We start from the raw sequence: 19,596 nt of genomic DNA on the forward strand, positions 1-19,596 counted from the left end.
TGGTGCAAAAATGTGAACAAGTATGTGATTAAAATACTTTCAAAATCTTTTTCAGCTTTCTGAAACTAAAGTCTTCACTGCTTCCTCTGTTCCAACTGAGAATCATGTGATTCCTGAGCAAAGGTAAGCTCTTACATGTTTTCTCTATATCTTAAAAGACTTCTGGTAAAGCAATGTTAGCTTGCACATGCATTAAAGCAAATGTTAGATGGATAAAACGTGAGGACGGCCCTGGTCAAAGTAATTTCAAAAGTGAAGAAGCCTTGCTTGCAAATAGTTATTTCTATGTGTTCCTGTATTGCCTATGTAGGTCGCTCTGAAAGTACTGCCTCCTTTTTATTTCCATGGAAACTACAACAGATTACAAAAATCACAATATCACTATTTGACAGAGCAAATTCTCAGCTACAAAACACTATTTTTCAATATAGTCACCACCATTAGCTATGCATTTTCACCAGTGATGAACAAGAGCCTACATGCCATGCTTGTAAAGATCTGCACCAGTGGAGGTGACCCACTGTTTCAGAGCTGCTATGTTGATGTTGTTGCTAGAAAAACGTTGCCCACACAGTCCATCTTTCATTGCCCCTAACAGATGGAAGTCAGAAGGCATCAAATTCAAACTATATGGTGGGTGTGGTAGGAGAGTCCTCCCAAGATGGGGAATGTGCTCCATGGTCTTCAGAGTGGTATGGGACCTGGCATTATAGTGTTGCAAGAGAACAGTTGTCTTCTTTGTCCTGACTGGATATTCAAGCCTTCAGCTTAGTCAGCATCACAATGTAGTGGTCAGTGTTGATGGTCTGTCTGGGTTCCAGGAAATCCAGAAGGATCAACCCTTACTATCCCAAAAGACAGTGCATATCACTTCACCTGCTGAGGGCTATGTCTTGAATTTTTTACCTCGACAGAGAATTCACATCACCACTCCATGGACTGCTGTTTTGACTCCAGCTTGTAGTGGTGATACCACATCTTGTCACCAGTAATAATGCAATCCAGGAAACTGTCACCTTCAGCCTTGTATTGGTTCAATAGGTCCTGACAAACTTGCATATGATGTTTTATGTGTTCCTGTGTGAGCATTCATGGGACCCACCTGGCACAAACTTGGCAATATTCCAACATTGCCACCATCATTTCCAATGCATTGAAGCCAATATTCAACTCCTTACACAGTTCCCTGGTCATAATCAGCTGATTCATGTGAATGAGCTGAATGAGAAACTTTTCATTTTGTGGTGTGACAGCTGTGCGTGGCTGTCTGGAACGTGGCTTGTCTTTTATGTCACTGTCACCACTGCTGAAACTCAACGCCCACTGCCTCACTGTGCTAACATCCACTGTTTGGTCTCTGTAAATGTTCAGCAAGAGTTGATGAATGTCAATGGATGCAATTTTTTTAAATGACACACACACACCTTTGCTTCATAAGCACTTCCATGTCAGACACCATTTTGTCAGACTGCCCCTCTGCTGCCATCTGTTGCATGACAACAAAATGTAATGGCATATTGGTGGGAAGGTTCAGACTCTACTGCCATACCACCAACATCTACCTCTGACATCGTGGGTCAATGTAATAAAACAAGAGGCATTACTTTTGAAGCAGCCCTCATAGTTAACAACTAAGTTTGAGGCAGTAATTGAAGAAGCCCATAGGGAAGAGTGTGTCAGTCTTTGATGTCCTTAATATAGATAGTGCATAACAAGGAACTGTGGCTTGTTTTTTCCTTTTAAGATTCCTGCATCTGCTGTGGAGATGCCTGGATTAGCTGATATGGCAGGGTTAAATGTTCAGTTTGGAGCTCTGGAGTGCTGAAGTTCAGATTGCAGCAAAATGTTACATGTATCATGGATATAGAATCATAGAACGGCTTGGGATGGAAGGGACCTCAAAGATCATCTAGTTCCAACCCCCTTGCCATGGGCAGGGTTGCCGACCACTAGATCAAGCACTAGAACAGGTTGCCCAGGGCTCCATCCAGCCTGACTTTGAACACCTCCAGAGATGGATCATCTACAACCTCTCTGGGCAGCCTGTTCCACCTGTCCAAGTAGGTGAGAGCAGTTGCCCTTCCTTTGTCCACCAATGCCATCACTCCATCATAGAAGGCCACCAGATGGGTCAGGTATGACCTTCCCTTGATGAAGCCATGCTGGCTGTCTCGGATCACCTGTTCATCCCTCGCGTGCCTTAACATGGGGGAAAGGGGATAAAACCAGGCCTGCTAGAGATGAGCCTGGGGGAGCGATAATAGGATTAGGAGTGAGGCGAGAGGCCCAGCTAAAGTGTGTCTATACCAATGCACGCAGCATGGGCAACAAACAAGAAGAGTTAGAAGCCATTGTGCAGCAGGCAAGCTATGACCTAGTTGCCATTAGAGAAACGTGGTGGGACCACTCCCATGACTGGAGTGCTGCAATAGATGGCTACAAACTCTTCAGGAAGGATAGGCAGGGAAGGAGGGGTGGTGGCGTGGCTCTCTATGTTAAAGAGTGCTTTGAGGTTACTGAACTTATGACGGGGGAAAATAAGGTTGAATCCTTATGGGTTAAGATCAGGGGAAGAGCCGACAAGGCAGACATCCTGGTGGGCATCTGTTATAGACCGCCAAACCAGGATGAAGAGACAGATGAGGTGTTCTATGAGCAGCTGGCGGAAGCTGCGCGATCGCCGGCCCTTGTCCTCATGGGGGACTTCAACTTCCCCGACATATGCTGGGAATACAACACAGCGCAGAAGAAGCAGTCTAGGAGGTTTCTGGAGTGTATGGAGGATAAATTCCTGATGCAGCTGGTAAGAGAACCTACTAGAGGAGCTGCCCCGTTAGACCTGCTGTTCACAAACAGAGAAGATCTGGTGGGAGATGTGGAGGTCATGGGCTGTCTTGGGCAGAGTGACCACGACATGGTAGAGTTCGCGATTCTTGCTGGAGGCAGGAGGGAGAACAGCAAAACTGCTACCTTGGACTTCCGGAGGGCGGACTTTGAATTGTTCAGAAGATGAGTAGGGGGAGTCCCCTGGGGCTCAGTCTTAGAGAGTAAAGGGGTACAAGATGGCTGGTTGCTCTTTAAGAAGGAAGTCTTAAAGGCTCAGGAGCAGGCTGTCCCCCTGAGCCGCAAAATGAGCCGGTACGGAAGAAGACCGGCGTGGATGAATAGGGAACTATTCTTGAGGCTCCAGGAGAAAAAGAGAATCTACCTCCTGTAGAAGAAGGGATGGGCAACTCAGAAAGAATACAAAGAAGTTGTTAAGGTGTGCAGGGAGAAAATCAGAAAGGCAAAAGCCCAGCTTGAACTCAACCTGGCCGCTGGGGTAAAAAGGAACAAGAAACTCTTTTACAAATATATCAACAGTAAGAGGAGGACCAGGGAGAATCTCCGTTCTTTACTGGATGAGGCTGGGAATGTGACCGCTGAGGATAAGCAAAAGGCAGATGTTCTGAATGCCTTCTTTACGTCTGTCTTTAAAAGTCAGACCGGTTATCATCAGGGTACTCTACCCCCTGACCTGGAAGTCTCGGATGGGGAGCAGACTAAACCCCCCACGATTCAGGAGGACACAGTCAGAGACCTACTATTCCACCTGGACTGCCACAAGTCCATGGGCCAGATGAGATCCATGTGAGAGTGCTGAGGGAACTGGCAGAGGCGATAGCCAAGCCGCTTTCCATCGTGTATCAGTGTTCTTGGTCAACTGGAAAGGTCCCAGAAGACTGGAGACTTAGCAGCGTGACTCCCATCTACAAGAAGGGTTGTAAGGAGGATCCGGGTAACTACAGGCCTGTCAGCCTGACCTCGGTGCCAGGGAGGGTTACGGAGCAGATTGTCTTGAGGGAGATCACGTGGCACGTGTGGGACAACCGGGGGATCAGGCCCAGACGGCATGAGTTTGTGAAGGGCAGGTCCTGCTTGACCAACCCGATCTCCTTCTATGATCTAGTGACCCGTCTGGTGGATGAGGGAAAGGCTGTTGATGTGGTCTACCTAGACTTCAACAAAGCCTTTGACACTGTCTCCCACAGTATTCTCCTGCAGAAGCTGGCAGTCCGTGGCTTGGGCAGATACACTCTTGGCTGGGTAAGGAACTGGCTGGAGGGCCGGGCCCAGAGAGTGGTGGTGAATGGAGTTAAATCCAGCTGGCGACCGGTCACGAGTGGTGTTCCCCAGGGGTCGGTGCTGGGGCCTGTCCTCTTCCATATCTTTATTGATGACCTGGATGAGGGCATTGAGTGCACCCTCAGTAAGTTTGCAGATGACACCAAGCTGGCTGGAAGTGTCGATCTGCCTGGGGGTAGCGAGGCCCTACAGAGGGATCTTGACAGGCTGGATAGGTGGGCTGAAGCCAATGGGATGAGGTTCAACAAGACCAAGTGCCGGGTCCTGCACTTTGGCCACACCAACCCCAGGCAACGCTACAGGCTTGGGGCAGAGTGGCTGGAAGACTGTGCAGAGGAAATGGACCTGGGGGTGTTGATTGATGCTTTGCTGAACATGAGCCAGCAGTGTGCCCAGGTGGTCAAGAAGGCCAATGGCATCCTGGCTTGTGTCAGAAACAGTGTTGCCAGCAGGAACAGGGAAGTAATTATCCCCCTGTACTCAGCACTGGTGAGGCCGCACCTCGAGTACTGTGTCCAGTTTTGGGCCCCTCACTGTAAGAAAGACATCGAGGCCCTGGAGCGTGTCCAGAGGAGGGCAACAAAGCTGGTGAGGGGTCTGGAGCACAGGCCTTATGAAGAGTGGCTGAAGGTGACGTGCGGAAATCAGACCCTATAGCCAGTAAGGATATAGAGCAGGTATGTGTTTATTGGTGACGCGCGTACACCCTGGTGCAAGGGGGATCGCTCCACCTAACTTGCACACCGTCCGAAGAAATCGTGCTATAGATATAGGTCAAACTAATACATAATCAGGAATTTGGATACATATTCACTACATTCCTGAGAGTCCATTAGCATATAGTCCCTCCCCCCCTTGCGCGTTCATAGTAGGTCGTGATGATGAAGGCTCGTAGTCTTCCTCGCGAAGGCTCATAGTCTTCCTCGCTGCAAACTTCTGACCCTGAAGGGGGGGCATCCCCCAAACTGGTTTCAGCTTGCACTTCAGACATCTAATCACCTCCCTGCCAAATGTTTTTGAGCTGTTCTCCGGTCCTTATCTTTATGGCCTTCATTCTCCTTGTTATTCTGGACCTAGCGCCTGTGAAAGTGCTGGGAATCCCTTGTTTTCTAATACTCTCTACATAAACTCTCTCTATTTGCCCCTTATGTCTACCTTGTGAAGCTGCTTTCTCTTTTCTTGCTATGAAGCCCTTCTTTCTATACTGCAGGGACCTGATTTTGCTCTTCAAAGGAGCTTGGATTGTTCAGGTTGGAGAAGAGGAGGCTCAGGGGAAACCTTATTGCTCTCTATAACTACCTGAAGGGAGGTTGTAGTGAGCTGGGGGTCGGCCTCTTCTCTCGTTTGACAGTGATATCGGTATTCCACATCATTACATCATGCAGTGCACCGAGAGTTAAAGAGTTAATGCTGCAGTTCCGTGGACTGTTGATAGTTCTGGTCTCCTGGTCTCAGAAGAGAAGAATGAACTACAACTCCTAGAAGACTTATTTGTTCAGTTTCCATTTTCCATTCAGGGGGAAAGATAAAACTGACTGGGAGTCATGAGACTCTCTCATTTTTCCCGCTTTGCTCTCTGTGCTCCCTTGCCATCTCACCTACAGCATTAGAGCAAGGACTTCGGTTTTGGACACTCTCTCTCTCATTTTATTTGATTTATTAGCTTCAATTTCAATCATATTTATTATATTGTATTATCTCACATTCCAATATTATATTTAGTAAATTAAGTTTTTCCCCTCAGCTCATTGCTGCACTTTTCCTCATCTAGGCCCATCTCCCTTCTTTTTTTCCCTTCCCCCTTTCCCCCTTTCCTGGGGTGTGGGTCCATGGGTCCTTTCATCTCTTTTTGCCACCGAACCAGGCCAAACCGTGACACTTTCCCAGCAGACATCTGAGTGGTTGAAATGCCTCATCAAGGTGAGAGCCTGCAAGCAGGATACTTCCTGCAGTTGAAGCAAGAAGGCCTCATCCACAGGCTCCCCCTGATCAAGCAGCCTGTAGTAGATCCCAGCCACCATGTCTTTTATTAGTCCAGTCTCTGATTTTCACCCACAAGCTCCCAACTTGATTGTGGCTATTTCTCAGAGGCAGCTCTTCATACTCTATCCACCTATTAACATAGAAGGCAACCCCTCCACCCCTTTTCCTGCCTATTTCTTCTGAAAAGCTTGTAGCCCTTGATCATCATGCTCCAGTTGTGTGAATCATCTCATCACATCTCTGTGATTGTGATTAGGTTATAGTTTTCTAATTGTGCCATGGCTTCCAATTCTTCCTGCTTATTACCCATACTGCATACATTGGTATAGAGGCACTTCAGCCGGGCTATTGGCAACGTAACCTTCTCTGAGGAGTCCTCACGACATCCTTTGGGATGATTCAGATATTTTTCCCTACTGTTTCCTTAAAGTGACAACATTCCCCAGCCCTTCTCTGCCACATAGAACTCCATCCCCTTTCCCCTATTGAATCTAGTTTAAAGCCATGGTAATCAATCAGACAGCTTGCTTCTCAGAAAGCTTTTGCTCCACCTGCTCAGTTGCATTCCATCTGATGTCCACATACTCGGTATCTCAAAGGCCTGTCCAAGATTATAGAACCCAAAGCCTTGATCATGACACCACCCATTCAACCAGTCATTTACCTGAGCTGTTCTTCTTTCCTGGTCCCAGCTGCTAATTGGGAGGACAGAGGAGAACACTACTTGCACCCCCGATCCCTTCAATGTCTTTCCAAGAGATGTAAAGTCTTCTTTAATGGTCTGCAGTTTTCTTGTTGCAGACTCCTGAGACCCAACATAAATGAGTGGATAACAGTCTTCTGTTTTATCAGAGACAGTAGCCTCTTCTTGACATCTCTAAGAGGCACCTCTGGCAGACAACAAACCTCCCTGGAGAGGTTATCCAGGCGGCAAATGGGGACCTCAGTGCCCCTCAGCGAGGAGTCCTCAATTACTAAGACTCTTCACCCTTTTTTGGTGGCACTGGTTTTGATGTGATTCCTCAGTTGGCCCTGCTTAATATGCTTGTTATTTCCTGTGTTGACTGATATCCTGACCCTCCTCTTTTTCCAGCTCTAGAGTCTCGTATCTGTTGCTCAGGGATACTATGGAGGTAGAGGGGAGACACTTCCTTCTGCTCTGAGCAGAGATGAGGATCCAGCCCCCCTGCACCTTGCATGTTATTGTGACCTTTTTCCTCAAGGTGTGAAGATGGCTTAGCTTCTTCCCCTTGCAGGGACTTATGGAGGGGGCTGTCAGTCAGCATGTGTCGGTTCAGACTTCTTCCTATCTATCTCCCTCTCTGATTCTCAGATGTCTCTAAGCCTGTTCATCCTGCAACCTGGCCATCTGCTTGAGTAGTTCATCAAGCAGGGCATGCCTGCACCCATGACAGTTCCCTCTTCCCTTCAGCCCTTGAGGGACTTCCAGATTCTGGAGATCCCCACAACCAAAGGTATGGACAGCACTGTTGCTCCTCTGGAGGTCTGTCTGGGTGCACACATCAGCCCAAAAGGTTGTGACCCCTTGGTCTGGGTTGCTGCCTCAGCCCAGCTGTTGTGGTGAGTGGTCACCATATATGTTCCCATAAAGTGCCACATCCTAGTGTTCCCAGATGATGAGAGAGCAGCCTTCCTGGCACCCTCCTTTATCACCCTTCCTGTGCAAACTGCCATACCATGCCTTCTTTGTATGTCCTGTTCACTGCACTCCCCAGGAACAGCCTTTGTATGTGTGGGGGTTTGACCACCATCACTACTGGCTCCACCCACACTGTGTCAGAGCTGCGTCTTGTCAGGGGCTCTGCTCTTCCTGATGATCTCTTATTCTTTTTAGAGGAATAGTGTGATATGCAATGTGTATTATATATATATAAAATATTAATACAGTATATATATTTTATATATTATATGTTTATATTATATATAAACACTGTATATATTGTATATGTAAATATTATATAAAAATATATTTAATATAATATATCTATATAATAGGCTGGCAGGCAGGATCCACTCGAACACTGATGTATATTTTGTAACTTCTCTCCATTTACTTGGCTAATATTGATCATATAGATTATGTGATGCATGATGTTACAGAAGTTCATAATCTTTTTGAAAAGAGTGCAAAGATAATTTAGATTCTAACTAATGGAAGATCTCAGCTAGCAGAATTTTACTTTCTAGCAGAAGCCTCTGTTCTTCCTCTTTATACAGAGAGCTTTTGTGTGGCAGACAAACAATATTCTTAAAGGCTGCTGATCAGCAATAGTTCAATTGTCATTATGGCAACTTTATATAATATTGTTTCTTTCTTTAATTTCTGCACAGCCTAATCATCATGTTTATTCTAGCCAAACTACTTTTCTTACAGCATTGATTTGGTAGCATTGCTTCAAAAGACTGTGACCTCCACTCAAGAGACAGAAGGCAACTCGTTTGAAGCTCCTCAGCAGAAGATCTTTGGCCAAGCCCTAGTCTTCACAAATACTCAGCACAGCACTCAGATGGTATCAGGAACTGGCAGTTCCAGTGCTGTAAACTCCTGTTCTTCTCAGAGTCTGGTAAAATTATCTTTTTCTATGTACTCTTCATGAGCAAATACTTTGGGTTAAACAACTTTTCTAGTACTGGTCATCTCATGAAACGTTTCAGTATTTTTAAAATTCAGGTTACAAATGCTGCAGAAATGGGGTTAAGAATATTCTCTCACACAAGCAGCTGTTTTTCTTTTTGTTACTTGGTGGTTGTTTCTTGGTTTACATGAAGTTCTTGTATTAATTTTTGAGTACAGAACATATACATTTACTGCATACTGATATAGAATAAAAATGAAATAATTTGTTTATAGTGAAGAATTCTATGCTAGAAAACAGATGTGATATTTACAAGCATGTATCTGATTGCTTTTTTGTGGAAATATGACTATTTCTGAGTTTTCTGGAGTGATGAAAAGAAAATCATAATAATAATAAAAAGGCTTCCCTTCTTTAATGATTGAAGATTTAAAACTGAGCATTTGTATTCTTTGAAAATCTGTTTAGCTGTTGGTAATTAAATGATTTTGGGGATGTGTGCATTCAAGAAAGTCAGTACTGTTGTAAAAGTGGTGAAATTGTATTAGTGGTAACGAGGATCCAGCTCTATGCTACAACTGCTGAATTTTTCATTTATTAGTAAGCTAGGGCTGAAGAGGTTTCAGTTGTTGCCAAATAGCAACTGTAGGCACTGACTTTAATGACTTTGTTCAAATTATTTATTAAATACTTAATTCCATTCCTCCTTTTTTTTCCTTGTCTTTTTGGTAGTCTGCAGTTCTTTCTTCTGGCTTTGGAGAACTTGGATCCTCTAAATTGGCAAACTCTACTGGATCCCAAATTTTGGAACAACTAAAATCGCCAGATCTGGGTCAGTTTGCCTCTCAACAAAACAATAGTAACTCTACCAATGCTACCATAACTGCCACATCGTCTTGGGGTCTAAAACCACCCATTACTCAGTCCTCAGTCCTCAGTCAGTTTGGTAAGTGCTTTGATGTAATCTCTTATCTTTCAATTAGCCTGTTAAAAAAAAAAAAAAAAAAGGCTTATAATGGCCTTGATGACAGACTTCTTTTTTTAATGCAATCCTAATAATAAAATTGATTACAACATTTCAGTTAAGCTTATCTGCTGGTAATAGATATTACAAATATATCACAAAATTAAACTGTGATAGGCTTAAGCCTATCCATAGAACATTTTGCATGTTTAGAAGTTAAGTCTTCATGTAGTAACATCTTTGATTTAGCATGCCTGATTATGACTATTTAAGTGAACTTTGATGTGAATTTGTTTCTCAGCAAATCCTGGAAAATAAATATTTTGGTCTTTGTGTATATGCTGCTTCTAGCTGAATATAAGAATGTACTACATTTTGTCTTTTCTGAATTTTGTCTCTTAACTAACTATTATATTTTAATAAGTACTATGATACCTAATATGTAATATTACATAATAGTTTTATTCTCACATTTATAAAGAAAACAAAATAATGCTTGATTAAAAACTGTTCATTTAAGGTAGAGAATATCAGATGTTGGCCTTGTTATTGCAATGGTTATGTTGCATGTGGAATTCGTGTGATGTTGTCTGGAAGAGACTTGTACACGTTAGAAAATAAGAATTCTCAGGTCACCTAGGTTCTTCCATAAAGAGCAGAAGAACAAAGCTTAATGCTTTAATTTTGATTATTCTTTTCTCCAATGCTGACCAGACTTTAAATCCCAGCCTGAACCATCCCCAGTTCTGAGCCAGCTGACTCAACGACAGCAACAAAAAATGCAGGCTGTACCCGTTCCTCCACCTGGACTGGAGTCCTTCTCCTCCCAGGTAAACCTCCAAGAGCCCTCACCAGTAGACACCTCTACAGCTATCAGCAAAATGCTACAGCTTCCCAGTATATCTTTGGAAAACCAGACAGTGACTGCCCATCAAACCCAGCAGAAACAGATAAAACAACCAAAACGGAGGATAACTCCAGCATCCAAGGTGGGTAATTCGATAGCACCTATTCCTAAGCAAATGCATACGAGTTACTAGGAAAAGGGGAGTTAATACCATCATATGGTCCCTGTTTCTAATTCAGGGAATTCTAAGCTGGATAGTTCTACAGTAGAAATATAGTGATGTTGTCTTTTCCAAGCAAGTATCTAATTGCTCTGTGTGGAAAATGACTTGTTGAGTGAGATCCAGGGCAAAGAATCAATAAACAAATTTAAGATTACAAGAATGGACTTAATTTGTAGGATGTAAATTGGGGAGTTGCAACAGATGTATGTAGGTCACACTGAAAGTAATGCCTCCTATTTATTTCCATGGAAAATAAAACAGATACAAAGAGCACAGTAACACTATTTGATAGAGCAAATTCAATTCTCAGCTACAAAACACTATTTTTCAACATAGTCACCACCATTAGCTATGCATTTTCACTAGCAATGAACAAGAACCTGCATGCCACACTGTCCTGGTTTTATCAGTATTCCATATAATGGCGTCATGCAGCAGACTGATGCTTAAGCACAGCGCTGGATGCACTTCCTGTGTGCTGTGCTTTTAGCAGACTCAACCATTTCATGTAAGTTCTGGCTCTGGGAGATGTGATTTCCGATTCCGGGTGAGGAGGAAGATCTCTCATTTTTTCTGGGTAGCCAGCAGTGAGGGCCTGACGATAAAAACTCAGTGACTCTCTCTCTCCTCTGGTTTATTTTTGGTTCATTTGATTTCTTATTCTTAATTATTCTGTATTATCTCACATTCCTTTTAATAAATTAGTTTCTCCGATCTCAGTCGAGTTTTTTTCCTTTTCCTTCTCCTCCTTCTCCTGAGGGGAGAGAGGGCTGTTATATGATTAACTCTTAAAACCGCGATGTGCTCATAAAAATCTGCACCATAGAATCATAGAACCACCAAAATTGAAAAAGACCTCCATGATCATCCAGTCCAACTGTCCACCTACCACCAATATTTCCCCACTAAAATGTGTTCCTTAGTATAACATCTAAATGTTTCTTGAACACCTCCAGGGACAGTGACTCCACCACCTCCCTGGGCAGACCATTCCAGCCTGACCACTCTTTAGAAGAATTTTTTCCTAATATCCAACCTGAACCTCCCTTGGCATAACTTGAGGCCATTGCCTCTAGTCCTATCGCTAGTTATGCAGGACCACCAGAGGTGACTTCTTGTTCCCGCTGCTGAAATGCACCACCCACTGCCTCACTGTGCCAACACCCACTGTTTGGTCTCCATAAATGTTCAGCAAGAGTTGATGAATGTCAATGGGTGCAATTTTTCTGCATGGAGAAATTCATTGACATACCTTAGCTTTATAAGCACTTCCATGTCAGACACCATTTTGTCAGACTGCCCCTCTGCCATCTCTTGCACAGCAACCAAATGTAATGGCATATTGGTGGGAAGGTTCAGACTCTACTGCCATACCACCAGATTACCTCTGGTGTTGTGGGCCAATGTAATAAAACAAGAGGCATTACTTTTGTGACGTGCGGAATCAGACTCTATAACCCAGAGTTAGGTTATAAAGCAGGTATGGTTTATTCGGCGATTACGCAAGGGTTGGGTGCAAGGGGGATCACTCCACCAAACTTGCACACCAGCAAGCAAAAACGCTACAAATTTGTAAGCCAAGGCCATACATATTCAGCAGAATTCTTGAAACTCATCTACATATTCATTATCCTTCCAGGAACTCATTTACATACTGCCCTTCCCCCAGCGCATGCGCTGTCCATAGTAGGGGTCTCCCTCTGGTGGTCATGGGGATGAAGTCAGAAGTCTTCCTCGTGAAGGCTCCACGTCTTCCTCGGTCTGACCTTTTTATGGTGCATTCAAACCGGTCAAAGCCATTCATTCCTTATCGTTCCTTTCTTTGTGTTTGCACAGCTGACCATGGAATGTTGAGATGTCATTCTACCCTAGTTTTCAAAGCTAGCTTATTTAACCCTTATGTGTTCAAACCCTAGGCCCACCTGAGCTCCTGATCTCATTTGAAGCAGCCCTCTTAGTTAGTAACCAAGTTTGAGGCAGTAATTGAAGAAGCCCATAGATATGGGAAGAGAGTGTGTCAGTCATTGATGTCCTTAATATAGATAGTGCATAACAAGGAACTGTGGCTTGTTTTTTTCCTTTTAAGATTCCTGCCTCTGCTGTGGAGATGCCTGGAGCAGCTGATATGGCAGGGTTAAATGTTCAGTTTGGAGCTCTGGAGTTTGGATCAGAGCCTGCGCTATCAGAGTTCAGATCAAGCAGTGAGAATACCAGCCAGATGACTAACAATACCTTGTACTCAAAATCTGTAAAGTAAGTGTGAGTTGCCCTTGTGCTTTCTTAAATGCCTTCTTTAAGGGTTGAGTTTGTGCAAAACATGTCAAGACAGTTCTGTGTAATGAGAGGGGGAAATATGATGGCTTAAAAGGGCTATGTTTTTTGTTGATGGCATGTTGAAGAAGTCTCTCTTCTAATGACAATCAAAATTTCCTGGCTAGATTGATTTGGAGCTGGAGATTATATGAATGTAAATAAACCCCAAAGTAAGATACCCTTAACATAATTACTTCCTCATGTTTGATTGTCCTTATTTTCAGATTTGCCAGAGGACTTGTTCTTCACAACTCATTTTTTTTTTCTGCTTTTGATCCAAGAGAAATGAACCCTGTACCATGTATGTGTGTTAGTAGATAGGTTCCTGATTGCAGATCTGATACTCCTATAGAGTGAAAAGAGTAGCCAAGCATTTCAGTATACAGAAGCTTTTACTGAAATACTAATATAGGTAACAAATAATACAAATGCAACAATAACCCATTTATTTTTTTCTTGCTCCTTGTCATGGTTTTATGGCTTTTGTTATCAGTACTGTGCATCATAACATCATGTAGTGCACTGGATGTTAAAGAGTTAATGCTCCAGTTCCATGGATCCTGGATAGTTCCAGGTACCTGGTTCTCAGAAGAGAACAACTACATACTACATACCCCAGAGCTCTTTGTGTTATTCTGTTTCCATTTTCCATTCAGATGGAAAGATAAAACTGTTTGCATGTCACAAGATGTCCCTTTTTTTTTTCTCATCTGCTCAGCCTGGCTAGATGTCTCGCCTCAGCATTAGAGTAAGGCCTTCGGTTTTTGGACGCTCTCTCTCATTATATTTGATTTATTAGCTCCAATTCTAATTATATTGTATTATAGTGTGTTATCTTGCATTCCAATATTTTATTTAGTAAATAAGCTTTTTCCTCCTCAGATCGTTGCTGCTGTTTTGTTTTTAGGCCCATCTCCCTGCCCATTTCCCTTTTCCCTTTTCTGGGGCATGGGTCCATGGATCTCTCCGCCCCACTAGTCATGGAACTGGGCCGAACCAGCCCATAAACCGTTGACACTCATTCAAGAATTGGCTTCAGCAAACTCTTCCTGAAGCTTTTTCAGAAACACTAGTAAAAATGAGCTTCCTCATTTATTTCTTGTTCTATAAATGATTTTAGCTGTTTAGAAAAGAAAACATCCCTTCATTTTTTCAATTATTTTTTCCTCTTTGCATAGCATATTCTGTTAGACTGCTACCATAATGTTAGAATTCTATTATAAAAAGAGATTACGTTTGTCATCAATATATCGGTCTTCATGGATTTATTTGGCTTTTTCTAAATAAACAAACAAACAAAAAAACAAAAAATAACAACAAAAGATCATTAATTTATCCTTTTGAGAAAGTGGGAATAAGTTGACTGACAAGTGCCGATGTGTCAACTTTTTTTTGTTGGGCTGACAGGAGGAAGTTGAATGGTACTTAATGCAATTGGTTGTTTTGAAAAAGTGATTACTAGGGACCAAAGCAAAATTATATTAATTATTTTTTAATATAAATAATGTAGTTTTGGCTACATGTTTTAGTTGAATAGTTTTAGATAACTGTGCAAAAGCTGATATTTTCCTGACGGTGTTTGAGAATTCATTTACCATCTTGGTAAATAACTTTTTACTTTCTCCAGTGATCCTTTGAATACCTCTTTGCCAATATCCAGTACGGTACAAGAGTCCACATTCACAACCTCTTCCAGTCTGTCCTGCTCATCCCAGAACACTAGCCCAGTAACAACTTCCTATGACCAGACTTCTGTGCATGGTAGGATATCATACCAAAGCTCCATGGCTCCATCTGAACCAACACCTGTTGCAGTTACGGTGAGTCAGTTTCAGAAATAAGACCCTGAAAAAAGTGAAATATTCTCATCCCTGTTAGACTTGTATTACTCTGTTATGTTAGTACTTTTAACCAAGCCAAGTGGTTTATTTGATTCTCAAACCCACCTTGTTATTTGTGCTTTCTTTTCCTATTGTGTAGCCATTTTTTTTACCATACTGTATTTGGGATATAAAAGCCTCTGATTTTGTGTTTTGACATTTTAAATTGCTGTTTGACCTTTTTTCTTAGTAGCACTTAGCATTCTAGCTGAGTTTCTTTCCCTTAAGCTCATCTTTTAAAGGAGGAACTCTTCTATGTAAATATTAGACATGGTGTTCTGCTGTATCCTTACAGTTTCTATCCAAATATATATCATTTATTAAGTGTATAAGGAATGTAGCAAATAGATCTCAAACCGTGGCCCCTCAAACATTACACTTCTGTTAATTTAAACAGCAGGAGGAATTATTATTGTTTTATTTTAAAACAACTAGGTTGAGATCTGATTTAGGACAGAAGATTTAAAAACACCTGTTCTTTGTATATGGAATGTAGGTTTTTTTTAAGATAATTTATTAAATATTTAAGGAACTTGTGAGAGTTTTTAAGTTTATTTAGTTATGGCCTTTGTTATGTAATGGCTCAGTCACACTTGTCTTGTGCACTAGCTCATATGTACTGGTGAGGATCAAGCATAGACTATCCACTTTTGTACTCCAGTGTTATCCAAAAAACAACTGGTACTTCTCAAGTCTTATCTTTCAATGGAAAAAAAATGGCATCTCTGTGTAACTTGGTGTTTCAGGGTACGCATTCAGAGAGGCACAGTGTTATGAATTTTATTCAGTACACACACACACACACACACATAGGCATCTATTCCAGATAATCTCAGTTGGTAGCGAGCAGAAGACTCCTTAAGCAAATGCAATATTACTTACCAACCCTTGAGAGATGAGCGAAAGGCCGAGTAGGAAGAAGAGAAGAAACGTGCCTGTAGTGGATTCAGAAGAAAGTGTCAGTAGGGCATCCCCTGCTTCAAGGTATACTTTCTCTTGAATCCACCAGAGTCTCCCTCCTGCTTTTATTCTCTCCAGGGTCTGCAGGGTTTTTTTTCCACTTGCATGCCACATCTGTGTGGCCAGAGCATGATGCAGAGCCCAAGCAGAACACCTGCTTGCAGAAGACAAGTTATTTGCAAAACAAGATAAACTATCAAGGTCAGATTCCTACCAAAACAAGCGGCTCTAGCCACAAATGCTGTTTTCCTCAAAACTGTCATGCGGCCCATGGTTCTAGTCATGCAGCCATCCACTTATGCTCTCTGTCAGAATGCTTTGTTCCAATTCAGGATCATTCTTTGGCCAGGACCTTTGGGTCCCTGACACACTTGGATAGTTAAAATTGTGAGTTGCATTAGATCAAAAACACAACCATTTCCTATATGCTAATGCAATTCTTTCTTTCATATCAGTGTGAACCTAAAGTTTGTTATATACAGTACACAGGAAAGCCTCCTGCTGATGGATGTGGTATGGGTCATATATGAGATTCTATATGTTCAGGACACTTTGCACTTGAGAACTTTATTATGGGATTTTTTAAAGACAATAAAAAACTAATTTTCTATCATTCAATTTAGAATGAATATAGAATTTTACATGAAGCATGTTAAATGTGTGATTCATTCTGAAAATCTAATATACCTTTAAGATGATTTATTAATTTCTCCTTTCTTTACAGAATGGACACAGTGGTGTTAGAACACAGGCAACTCTTGACAGTAAGTTTACAAAGCTTGATTGTGCACAGGATTCTTTTTCTAATTTTTCCTTCCAATTTGGTATGCACACAATTGTAGCAATGACATCTAGCTTAAGGTTTTACATAGTTTTCCCTGCCTAATTTTTGACTGATCAGTCTGAGTTTTTGTACTTGCACAGAACTACTTGCTTGTTGGAGTAGGCTGATAAATCGAAGTAGCTCTATTGAATCTATATCCAGTGTGCAACTAAAGCTTAAGCAAAGCTTAAGCATTACCAACTTAAGCATTAGAAAAGCTACTTTGCTGCTGCTTTTTTTTTTTATTTCTCTGTCAAAAATATTTAATACACAATTTCTTACCCATTCTTCCAGTTCTCATTTGGAAAGCTGCCATTGGCATTTAGTGGTAAAGAAACAGTTGTGTTCTTTGGAAGCACCTCTTGAAGGGTATAGTGCTCAATTGCGTAGTTGCAACCCTTTTGGGAATAAGGGTGACTAACATGTTCCCTCTGCTGAGTGGCTTGCTGTCTTGCAGTAGAGTAACAATAATAGTGTTGGCTCTGATAGAGGCAGTACTGTTCATCTTGTCTTTTTGTGTGTGTGTGTGTGGTATTTTACTTATAGCACCCCTATAGATCTCTTCCTGGAGTTAAAATAATTAAAATATAGTTTTTACTCTTCTGACCATTATATGCTGCTTTATGGAAGTTTTCAAGGGCAGCAGCTAGAATTAATATCTTTTTGAATTCTAACACTTCTTTTCAAAGTCTATCTTCCTCTTAAATATCTCAGGTATGTGAGCAGTGGGACAGCTTTTTATACATCAGTGTGGAAAGAACTTGAGTATTCAGACCTATAAACTGTGTTTTGTTAGTGCCAAATTCAGTTTAGGTGAGCAGAAGGGAGAGTATATACCCTACCCAAAGAGTTGCTTTTTAAAATACTTTAATGTATAGGACAACTTTACACATAGAAAACTTTCTTACTTTCATACACAGAATTAACAATTTTTGAAATTCGCTACAGGATTTTTCTTTTTGGTATGGAAAGCAAAAATCTGAGAATTTCTAATTTTTATAATGATTCTATAGCAATTTTATTAGTCCCTTTTTCGATGCTGATTCCCTTTTGACAACACTTCTATTTTTTTCTCTATCTCAGACTCATAAACTGGAATCAGTTTTCTCCCATGTATCTATTTCATAAGTCAAAACTATTTTGAAATCTTTTGTTAACAATTAAAAACTGATCTTTTCCCTTCTATATTTGTTGCTAACATCCTTAGTTGTCTTACCAATTGTTGCTCTTTACTATCAGATTTCATCCTTTCTAAACCTGTAAATGTTCAAAACATGCTAGTAGTATGATTCTGACCATTCTGTTTGTCTCCTGGTCTATCCCTCATATTGGGGTTATCTACTTTGCTTTCAAAAAGTGAATCCTGGCATAAATGTATTGAGATTTATAAGTGTTGATTATTTATTTTATATGAATGTTGCCAGGAGGTATCAGGTACTACAGTTGCATCCTTCATAACTATACTTATGTTATTGTCTCTTGAATTTCCTTCTTTGTCGGTTACAGTCATGCTTATTGGCAAGGTCAAAACCTCTTGATTTCTGTTTTCATAGACCCTAGTCCAGCAACTTGACTAGGGTCATTTAGGGAGAAAACCAATAATGTGATATTTAACTTCCAAGCGTATATCTGACTTTTGTTTTAATGAACGTTCTGACACTGTGTGACTGTACTGCAAGATAATGATGATCTGCTGGGTAGTGGTTTCTGGCACTGCATGAAAGCATGACCCAGCAGAAGGCAAGACCCAATTATTTCTGAGATTTATTGGTGAGTGAGTGGCTAATTCTGTGTTTTATTCTTCTTCAGAAAACAAGAGATTAGTTTAGAAACAACTGGGAATTATGTTGAGTAGTAGAATTGTTCTGTGCCTTGCTGCAGTACAGTATTCCTTTAAAAAGAGACATTTGTGGCAAACAAGTTCTACTGCGTGTAGACTAAAAAGTAATTTTAATGCTAACAACTTTTTTGTTACCTAGATAAAATAAAGTAAGGCAATATTTGACAACTTTTTTGACTGTGCTTAATACTTTGCTCAATTGTAACATTTTATTCTAACTTCTTTTATTCTAATACATAACACATTTGAGTCAGTATTCCAGTACTCCAAATGAATTAGTTTTATGTGCCTTTGTACTCCATCAATCTAAATATCAGGCATCAAAGATGCTATGTAAGTTGGAACAAAGAATGGAGCTGGAGGTAAGAGTAGATTTTTGCAGTGCCTTGAAGAGTGTGAACAACCTCAGTTTGCAGAAATGGATTCAAGTCATATGCAAAGATTTTTAAAGTGAGAATGGACTTGTAAGCAAAAGCTAGTAATCGGATAGTAGGAGATGTAGTAAACTACAGTCTTCTGCACTTCATGTGTACCATAAATCATAAATCTGTTGTAAGTGAAGAACTCAAAGGGAGAAATTAGTTCTGTTGCCATCTATATTTTCCTTAGTAGACAGATTACTTACTATTGTTCCTGGTTCTTAGCAGTCAAATTCTTGTAAACCAAGGATAGAATAACTATATATTGTGTTTCTGAATCCAACTTGAGAGTCAAGTATGCTGGAATTTGTCTTTGAATGCCTCCTTTTAACTCATTGCAGCTACTTCTTCAGTTCCAGCATCTAAGACAGAACCTTCTCCCTCACTGCCTTCTGCTGGTTCTCTGCCTAGCGTGGTACCCACCACCACTTCACTTCTGCCTTCAGCATTGCAGCACATAGCAACATTGCCCAGCTTGCCTCAGTCCAGTGAATTGGCCAGCAGCTCACTTACCCAGTTAAGCAGGTACAGTGGGATTTGTGGTAAACTGAAGGGAGTAAAATTCTAAGGAAAGGGCAAATAAAAGCGTGATTGCAAGCAGAAACATCCTGATCTCTTCTGA

The 19,596-nt window shown here is 41.4% G+C and overlaps 1 protein-coding gene and 1 non-coding gene across 11 annotated transcripts in view; both read left to right on the forward strand.

Moving 5' to 3' along the window:
- UBAP2L2 (ubiquitin associated protein 2 like 2) overlaps positions 1-19,596 on the forward strand; it is a 115,005-nt gene that overhangs the window by 68,798 nt on the left and 26,611 nt on the right. For 9 of the 10 annotated variants that reach the window (XM_040655184.2, XM_040655175.2, XM_040655177.2 and 6 more), the window contains exons 10-17: positions 56-123; positions 8,504-8,693; positions 9,438-9,651; positions 10,384-10,658; positions 12,826-12,992; positions 14,680-14,872; positions 16,617-16,656; positions 19,316-19,499. In XM_040655184.2, the coding sequence (XP_040511118.1) occupies positions 56-123; positions 8,504-8,693; positions 9,438-9,651; positions 10,384-10,658; positions 12,826-12,992; positions 14,680-14,872; positions 16,617-16,656; positions 19,316-19,499 (1,331 nt within the window). The remainder of the gene's footprint in view (positions 1-55; positions 124-8,503; positions 8,694-9,437; positions 9,652-10,383; positions 10,659-12,825; positions 12,993-14,679; positions 14,873-16,616; positions 16,657-19,315; positions 19,500-19,596) is intronic. The other variant, NM_001277104.1, reaches the window with a different exon arrangement.
- LOC112530500 lies at positions 8,993-9,075 on the forward strand. Its single transcript, XR_003072133.1, has one exon. It is a non-coding gene; the product is annotated as a small nucleolar RNA SNORD121A (small nucleolar RNA).

This window comes from Gallus gallus, chromosome W, assembly GCF_016699485.2.
Source record: "Gallus gallus isolate bGalGal1 chromosome W, bGalGal1.mat.broiler.GRCg7b, whole genome shotgun sequence".
NCBI classification, from domain to species: domain Eukaryota; kingdom Metazoa; phylum Chordata; class Aves; order Galliformes; family Phasianidae; genus Gallus; species Gallus gallus.